The 9,554-nt window shown below is 33.9% G+C and overlaps 1 protein-coding gene across 1 annotated transcript in view; it reads right to left on the bottom strand.

Moving 5' to 3' along the window:
- Positions 1–8,937: 8,937 nt before the first annotated feature.
- The window catches only part of LOC128994740 (neural/ectodermal development factor IMP-L2-like), a 34,820-nt gene continuing 34,203 nt past the window's right edge, over positions 8,938–9,554 (bottom strand). The window contains exon 8 of the mRNA XM_054419495.1: positions 8,938–9,450. Coding sequence (XP_054275470.1) covers positions 9,446–9,450 — 5 coding nt within the window. The 3' untranslated portion in view covers positions 8,938–9,445. The remainder of the gene's footprint in view (positions 9,451–9,554) is intronic.

Genomic DNA, 9,554 nt, shown 5'->3' with positions numbered 1-9,554 from the left:
ACTCTCATTGGAGGTTAACCTAATGGGTATTAAAACCCAAAATTATAGTTGGATCACTACAAAATACCATTTACAACATGTCAAACTATTAAACACAATGTTTCTTGTTTCAATCCAATGTATGTTCAATATACAATACTTTTGTAGGTTCAATTTCCAACCTACAAAACTACTACACAGATAATCTTACTCTCTACACTCACCTCTCATTCACATTTAGCTTAAAATAACACCTAGATGTGTATCACTGTTTCAAAATAATGATAATAAAACACCCAAGTTATAAATTGAAACTACGATAAATTATTTTTGATAATGAACTAGCATCTTCTCAAAGATGAATACCACAGTGCTTAGTAACAATCCTGATAGTAGGATAGAAAACACAAATGCAAGGTCCTGTATAGAGAATATTTTTGCCTGAGTTGCAATCAAACTTTCGTTGTCCAGGGGCAAGTACGTGTCTCGGAGAAGGTTGTCCATCTCACCGCTAAACCATTTACTGATCAAGCCTACCTGAAAACATATACATTTTTATTTGCCTAAAGCATTTTATGGGCAGTTTATTCTATAATTCTAACGTTACCAGTAATATGAAATAAGTATGTTTTCCATATCTGCCAACAAAGGCTTATCAACTGCCAGGTATCAGTATATCAGCATTTTTTTGTATACTAATACTAATGTCTATGAATCGGTGGTATCAAGAATCGGCCGAACCTTAACTTGTGCGCATGGCCAGAACTGTTTGGGTCTAGGCGAGGGGGTTGGTAGGGATAATTTGTGAAAACATTATTTGTGCACTGTTAATAACTGGCACCCGTTATGTTTTAGTGCGGCTAGTAGCGACCCTCCGTGAGCACAGAAGGTTTGGCTGATCTGTACCTACTAAGTAGTTATATAGTTATAACTTACTAGTTTTGTTAAAGTTGGTGAAACAAAAAGAAATATATGTACGCGAAATCAACACACTCAAACATTTCTAGACATAAATAAACTTTAAAATTGTCTCAAGGTTAAGGTTTAGATCATCCATAAGTAAAACAAATCTATATGGGAGTTTGTTTAACCCTTCGTCAGTGTCACCATGGAATTTTTCCTCTGGGTGCATTTGTTTTATAGAAAAAAATGTGATATCGCCAGCCAGGAACTTTGGGAGTAACAGTACCTTACGTGCATCTTTCTAGGAACCTATTGAACGTTATTTTGATCTCAAACCTCCCTCGCAAAACCCCTATTAATCAGTTGAAGCCCGGAGAGTCTCGAAGCACGGAGCCCAGCTCCATGAGTCACCGATGGTGTTGTTGTTTTTATTTGCTATATATATCTATCTATACTATTATAAAATTGGGGTGGTGTCTGTCTGTCTGTCTATCTGTCTGTGCGACTGCCACAACTAAAATACTAAACCAATACAGCCCAAATTAAGAACAAAGATAAAGATGGTCCACATATCTAGGAATGTCATAGGACTATTCACTTCCCTGAGTTCCTCTCAGGCTACGCCCCTTGGATGTCCAAAGTTTTGAGGTGAGGTTTTCAAAAGTAAATATTAATTGGTCTCCATGGAAGCATGAGAAAATTCACAATCTCTGTTTACCTTAAAGAACTGTTAAATGCTTATTTCACAATTTCAGACAGCTGATCCAAACAAATTAGGCTAAATCATTATTTTAGCTACGACCGTTTTTTAAAGTAGACGTCTCAGTTCAGTTCTTAGAATTTAAACGTTTCGCATAATAGCATTGTTTACTTTCATAACAGCATAGTTTTTGAGATAACAACACGGGTAATGGACCAATGAGGTTCAAGGATTGGGAGAGAAGAAGTAAAATTGTAATGATTCGAACTTCAACTAATTCATCCCCCCATTTTTCAGGGTTAAAAATGGAAAACCCAATTTTTACCCCATAAACCCCTGTTACCATAGTCCGATCATGCTGGTTCGCAAACTCGTTGGAATAAATTTAGGTACCGGTATACACGTTTATACCATATTTCATCAAAATCAGATAATTTTTGCTTGAGTTATTGTGCTAAAGCACACATATATACGTATATGAATTTGAAGGGATGATGTTTTTGGCCTCTGGGAACCTCAAAACAAAAAAGTAATTCGGTCCTAGGTCCAGGTCTTATAGAAAAAACTCCATATGTCTTACAACTAGGACTTTGAAAGTCGTAGTTGTTGTGTACCACTCAAATGGACCTAGTTCCTACTTGTAGAATTTGGATTTAAAATCGGATTTTTGTCCAAAGAATGATCGTGTTTTAAAATTAAAGACACTGACGAAGGTTTAATATTAAATACTACATCCTCTGGGAATGTTATAACTAATAATGAATCTATATATGAAACTATATGAAAACATGATATACACCTACCAAAAATAAAGGTAGCTCTAACATGTGTGGGTAAAAAATTAATGTTTGCGCTAAAGTAAATTATAAAAGTTTAGGAGTGATTACTGTATTCTTATAGTTACTGTACCTCTTGAAACCTCAGCAGAAAAGTGTTGATCCTCACAAGAAAAGGGGAATCTTCTGGTACTACATAAGCAAGAAAATTAGACATGATGCATTCTGGGACAGTATGCAGAAACTCCGTCAAGTTGCCTTTGTAATTTAAATAGTTCTTGTATGCCACTAGTTTCATGATAGGAAACCTCCCCACTCTAATGAAATTTGTTGCCTTTTTGTTCAGTCTTCTCTTCCTTAGCGTATTGAGTAGTTGTGTGATTTCTGGGTCTGAAATTAATGACTCGGCACGTTGGGATTGGAGAGCTAGGTTAGACTGGAGTATGTCTTCCATTGTGTCTATGTAGCTGTTACGTATGGGTTTACTGAGAACTGTAACAAGCATTCCTTGAAACGAATTGTTCAGGATGAGTGCTGTAACCAATGCACTTCCGACTAACAATTTTTGCGATGTAAGATTTATATGAAGGTTTGATGCGCCTAGTATGATAAGAGCAAATGTTTGGATACATAATTCTTGAGTGTTGTGCAAATTACACCTTCCGATTTTTTGCATGCAGAAGTAAAGTACAGTTATTACAAGGTACATGAGTGCGATCGAAACCCACACTCCTAAAGAGAAGATATGGCTTATAACAGTAAAATGGGACTTTAACGTCGGCATTCCGACGATGAAACAAACTTTATCCATGTATATGTAGCGGGTCAAACGCATACCTGGAATCTTGTAATCCTGAACAAAGTGTCCGTTAAATGCTATATCTGCATTGCCGATGACAATGTCTCTTGCTGATCCAGTTACATTTTCTCCAGCTTGAGTGAAGGTCATTCCGTCAGAGGGTCGGGCCATGACTGTTGTAAAGTTCATTCTATCCCTCAGTGTCACCAAGGATAGATAATCCGCTCCTCCAATGTACGTCCCATTTTTTCTCATTGCAGTTGGCACTCTTGGAAAAAATACGACACGCATTTTAGCTTTATGTAAGTTGTCAGTACCATGAAGAATATTGTATCGGATATCAAATAAGTCTGAGATTTCACTGATGTTACTTCTGTTAAGAGAGTAAAATGGTTTAAATATGTACAAAACATAATCTTTCACACCGCAAATCAGGACATATTTGTAAATGTAATTAAACTGCCATAAATTTGCCATTTCTTTTTTAACATATGTTGTACATTGGAGAACAAATATGACATACGTAGCATCCTGACTCCACAAGGATTGTACTGTTATAAGTTGATGAAACAATTCTGCAGATTCCACAACCAAGATTACAGCCTCTGAAGCTTTGAAAGTTGTAGTTGTTGTGTGCCACTCAACTGGACCTAGTTCCTGCTTGTAGACCCAATTTGGATTTAAAATCGTATTTTCAAATGTCAAAATAGAAACATACCAATAAGATTTTACAAACGTCATCTTACAAATTTCAACAAATTTAATGTCATTCAAAGTTGAATTATCTTTATGTATTTCAGTAACTGTGACACTTTGGTTGGAGGTTTTATTTTCAAAGCAACTATTTTCCTCCAAAGCAGGGGTGTCACCTAGTGGCATGTAACTATCTAAACTTAATTTTGACTCAACAAATGAATTGTAACAGAATAATGTAACACAGCAAAGTAAAATAAACATCTCAGTAACTCTAGGTACTTCTTATCTCATAGTAAAGTTAATGACATTTTTTAATACTAATTTGGAAAAAGTAATGTAATTTACACTTTGTAGTCATTACTTTGCGTGCCACTAGCAACAGTCATAACTAGCAAATGACAAGCATCACCTACCCCAGTTGTTTGTTCACCATTGACCATTTATCTTTGTGGATGATGCAGTATTTGATTCTCATCAAACCAACCATTAATTTCTTCCACTTACAATTTGATGACAATATTCTTGTTTCAGATTTAATGATTTATTGTTTTAGCACTTCACTCTTGATAAAAGCTCTTTTCTTAAAATATATATACTGTAGGGTAGTGGTTTTGACAAAAGTCGAGCCGTTTTTTCTGCTTGAAATATTAAAGTTGCATTATTTGTCAAAGAAGATTGTAAATTCACAAAAATTTCCTTTAGGCCTATTACGTTAGAACTCAAGCTATTTAAGTGCTAATCCTTCGTTATGTCAGAGAGCCATCTTTATTAACCATGATTTCTTTGCAAAATGCAAATGTTCGTTTAGCATGGGAAGAACGGTATACAGGGTGAATAAAAAGTCAAGACCCCCCCCCCCCAATCTTATATTTTTATATTTAAATATACAGAGATATCCTTTTGGTTGTCGTCCAAACTTAGCAGGTACATAGTTTCATTTCATTTTGAAAATTGTGTCCCCCAAAAATAGGGGATTTGGGGGGTAACTCAACATTTTAAAATGAAAACTCCCTTAAGTGACACCTCATTTTAACGTATTTACAAAAACTTAAAGAATAGTGAAAACCAGAGTTCGCTATCTCTCCTCTACCCAAAATTGTAGTCCGTCAAAAGTTTAATTATGTCTACTCTTACATTAATTTCCTTGCGTAAAAAGTAATTTTCCCTCCCCTCTAATTTTTTTAAAGTAAATATTACAGAGTTTTCCTTTGGGGGTCATGCAGCCTCTGCAGGAAGATTCATTTTATGATTTTTTTTAAATTTTGAGTTTCCCCCAAAAGGATATCTCTGTATATTTACTTAGAAAAATATAAGATAGGGGGGTCTTGAATTTTTATTCACCCTCTACACAGTACTATACAAAGGATGAACAATCTAGACTCAACTTAAATAAATACAACTCAACTTAAACTCAACCATAGACTAACCAACACAAGTAGACTTCTCATCCCATTGTAAATTTTGAAGCACGTTTTTCGTGTCTAGTTCATCTACGTGACACATGGGCGCTAGTGTCGACGAAACTTTGTTTCTATTATTTTAGGGTTAATTTCTTGATTTGTGCTTTACTGTTTGGTTATATAACTAGGGGACAAGTTATTGTTTTTGATTAGATCATATTATTTGGTTAAACGAGGTTTTAAATGGCTGTAATAACGGGAAACAAATTGTAAACAAAACACAACCTCTACATAAACCGTACAGAACTAACAATAAAATTGTCTTCAGCTGTTCCATAAGGATGAGAAATCTACTAACGGAGTATGTTTTATCTATGACTCAACTCAACTTAAAACAACAGGAACTGATTTGATCATGCTATATTAGGGAAGTGTTTACTTCCCAATACATTGAAAAAAAACCAAAGTAACAACTAATTTTAAAACATGCATTGTGGGCCTAAAGTAGTTATTTTCATCCATAGAGTAAAAGGGAGGCAGGGTTGAGTCAAGGATATTAGCTGCAAAATGTTCTCACATGTAGGAATTTTTATTAAAATTAAAATTTTCCTCTTGATTTAATTTAAAATGTACCGCAGTTAGGATTAATACACACGCAAGTAGCCTAGTTTAATTTTTTTGTGTCCAGTTTAGTGTTACACCTTTATCAATATTTAGACAAATTTCAGTTTCATTCTACTAATATGAATTTGAATTGTTTATTGTGTGGGCAGAGTATACCTTGTTCATATTTACTCATTTGCCTGGATCTGTTCATAATTTAAGACTTAAAAGTAATATTTTTTAGTAATATATTTTTGTCTAATATATTTTAGTTTTAGCATAGATTAAACATACTGAGTATGTTTAATCTATGGTTTTAGTCTGTATCCTACAACTGTATTGTAAAGAAGTCATAATATACCAAAATAATTCAATAACAAAGCTACACAGATCATATCACACTATTCTACACTAATCCTTCACTCATACAGTATTCATATTTGGTTTAAAATATGCACCTAGGTGGCGTCCCCATCTCAACTTATTGAATTGAATAACTCATTAACAACAATAATAATAGTAGAATAATAGGCCTATAGAATTAATTTTAAGAGCCGAATCATGAATATAAACAATATGAAATACTTCCCTATGTGAATTAGTTTAAAGATAATCTTCCATGACAAAAATACACAGTTAATTACAGGGTAGGGGGTATATGAGAAAAGATTCTTTTTGAAAATAACATACTCTATATCCAATCTAGGTGTGACTGTGAGTAAAAACTGCCCTACTGGAGTACTGACTGCTAAACAAATATAATGGATATTGCTGTGTATATTATTCATACCAGCCGCATACACCTACTGCTTTTGGATACTTTTTATTTGCAGAATTACTGTTTGTTTCACCAATATGCAGGCGTTATAACCGGCAAGTAGATTTGTCAGACTCACACTTAATTTTTTTTTAAGCCTTAGATTTTTCTCAAGTTTTTTTTAAGACAATGGTATAATCCTTGACTTTAAACTGATGACTAATTGGAATTCATATTGAAACTTCTACTGGTACCAACATATTTTTGTTTATTTTAGAGTTTGCATCACATCTCTGGTAAATTGTTTGTTTTGTTGATTTACATTAGAAGATTGTTCTGACTCCAGGCTGCTGCATAAAAATGATGTATTTTTAGATTTAATTCACCAGGAGATGTAATGAAATATTTACCAATTCAATACCAAAATATTTCAAAATATACAATATAACATGTGGCATAGCTAGCCATTTTTTAGAAAGTAACTTAAAATTTGTGATAAAAATATCATTACAAATACAAAGTAAAAAAATACCCCCGCCGCAGCAAACCTGCAGACTAAGCGAATTTCCATTTGACTGATTGGATTTACACTGAAATGTCTACTTAAAAATATAACATTTATTCCCGATTTAAATAGAATTAGTTTAAAAAGTACTTAGGTTTGCTGCATCAGGGAGGGTAAGACTGTTTTTTTTTAAATGTTAATAGTTAGTAAGAAATAAAAACATTTTCCAAATTTGATCAAAATATGTTCATAAACAAGCAATACAACAGTTTACTTATTCTCCATAAGAATAACATGGGAATTTTAAATTTACATTTTTTTTAAATTTTCTCCGTAACTATTAGGCGCATAATAACGCTTCAATATACTAAATTATTTGTTTTTTTAAGCTCTACAAAATGGTTTAGAAAGAAATTGCAAAATTTTATGTTTTTTGAGTCAAAAATGGGAAAAACCTATTTTTACCCCATAAAACCCCCCATAAACCCCTGATCCCATGGTCCGATCATGCTGGATCGCGAACTCGTTCGAATAAACGTAGGTTTACACGTTTGTACCAAATTTCATCAAAATCGGATCATTTTTGCTCGAGTTATCGTGCTAACGGACAGTATATATACTAGTTGACCCGGCGAACGATGGAAAGAAAGTACCGTTACGTTTAATTTTCAAGATGATCTCGTTCGCATCGCTCAATCACGTCCTGGTTGAAGTTCGTTCGCTACGCTCACTCACCTTTGGGTTGGAGCTCGTTCGCTACACTCACTCACCTTTAGGTTGGAGCTCGTTCGCTGTGCTCACTTGCCTTCAGGTTAGCTCGTTCGCTACGCTAACTCGCCTCCAGGTTGAAGTTCGTTCGCTACGCTCACTCACCTTTGGGTTGGAGCTCGTTCGCTACGCTCACTCACCTTTAGGTTGGAGCTCGTTCGCTGCGCTCACTTGCCTTCAGGTTAGCTCGTTCGCTACTCTAACTCGCCTCCAGGTTGAAGTTCGTTCGCTACGCTCACTCACCTTTTGGTTGCAAATTAGCTGTTGTCATAAATGTAAAAGAAATAATAGTGCTGCACCCTGTTGGTAATCCTTGTAACTTTAATGCTATTGAACATCATAGAACAGAACCAACTTGTTTAATTGAAACAGCTGTTAAGATTCATTAATTCCATTTCTCATAAGGTTAACATGGGAAACTCCAGAGCCACTGGGGCGGAGCCCTTTTAAGAATTTCAAAACGGGAAATAGTTTACGTCCGATTCGCATACCTACAGAATTTACACACCAAATTTTATAACGATCGGTGAAGTCGTTCCGGAGGAGTTTGCAGACAAACACTGTGACACGAGAATTTTATATATTAGATACCTATATACATAAATATATAAATATATATATATATATATATGAATTTGAACGAATGTTGTTTTTGGCCTCTAGGGACCTCAAAACGAAAAAAAAAATCCGTCCCGCGTCCAGGTCTTACCATGAGTACTACGGTAATAGCTTATTCCCTATATGGGAAATTCGCTAATAAGATGTTCAGAACTTTAAAATTAGCAAATGTGATAGAGACAAAAGTATAGTTAGGTAGGTATAGTCTAAAAGCTCAACCGATGTTATTGTAGTAATTCAAAATTGACCATTGGTCTATTAATCCGGCATCTGTTATCAACATAGATGTTAAATAACACATCCTCATAATTCATCACTACCACACTATTAGTTATGATTGAACTGTTTGTATGTGTGACAATTCCTGATTCACTAAACCTCATATCATAAATAAACATGACATAGATATAGCCAGGGAAAAATAAAACTAGAATTCCAAAATAAATGCTTCTTTCAACAAAAATAACACTCATTACAACTAGTTCACCTATTAATTTTAAAATACTGTTACTTGAACTGCACCTTATATATAAAAATAGACAATACATCAAATTAAAATTATAAAACTGACACACTGGACACTTTGGAACATGTATGCAATTATGTTCAAGATCTTCATTAGACTAAACCTTAATATAAAGTAATAAATAATACAAAACCATAACGTAGCTACTACTATGAAATAAAAAATTAAGTAAAAAATCTAATACTACATGAAATGGTTTATATTTTGTTTACATTTTAATAATTAATTAAAAATATCAATGGTAAGAAACAACGAAATAACCTAAGATAGTTTTATCTGATATTACATAAGTACTAATTTTTATATAAATACTAAAACTCATAGAAACATTGAATGTTGACTAGATGGACATAAGGTTAAAATTAAGATTCATTTCTTCTTAACCCCAAGTCAGTTGTACTTCGTTAGTTGTAACTTAACCTGGAACAAAAAAAATTGTTTTAGCGAAAAATGTTAGCGAATTTCCCTATATAGGGAAGCACCAACAAATTTCCTGATAAGAAAGATTGACAAATATCTCCCTA

This window comes from Macrosteles quadrilineatus, unplaced genomic scaffold (genome assembly GCF_028750875.1).
Source record: "Macrosteles quadrilineatus isolate MER2022 unplaced genomic scaffold, UCM_ALF_1.0 Scaffold_5__1_contigs__length_97177068, whole genome shotgun sequence".
In the NCBI taxonomy this organism is placed as follows: domain Eukaryota; kingdom Metazoa; phylum Arthropoda; class Insecta; order Hemiptera; family Cicadellidae; genus Macrosteles; species Macrosteles quadrilineatus.
This window is presented reverse-complemented; position numbering and strand designations above follow the sequence as displayed.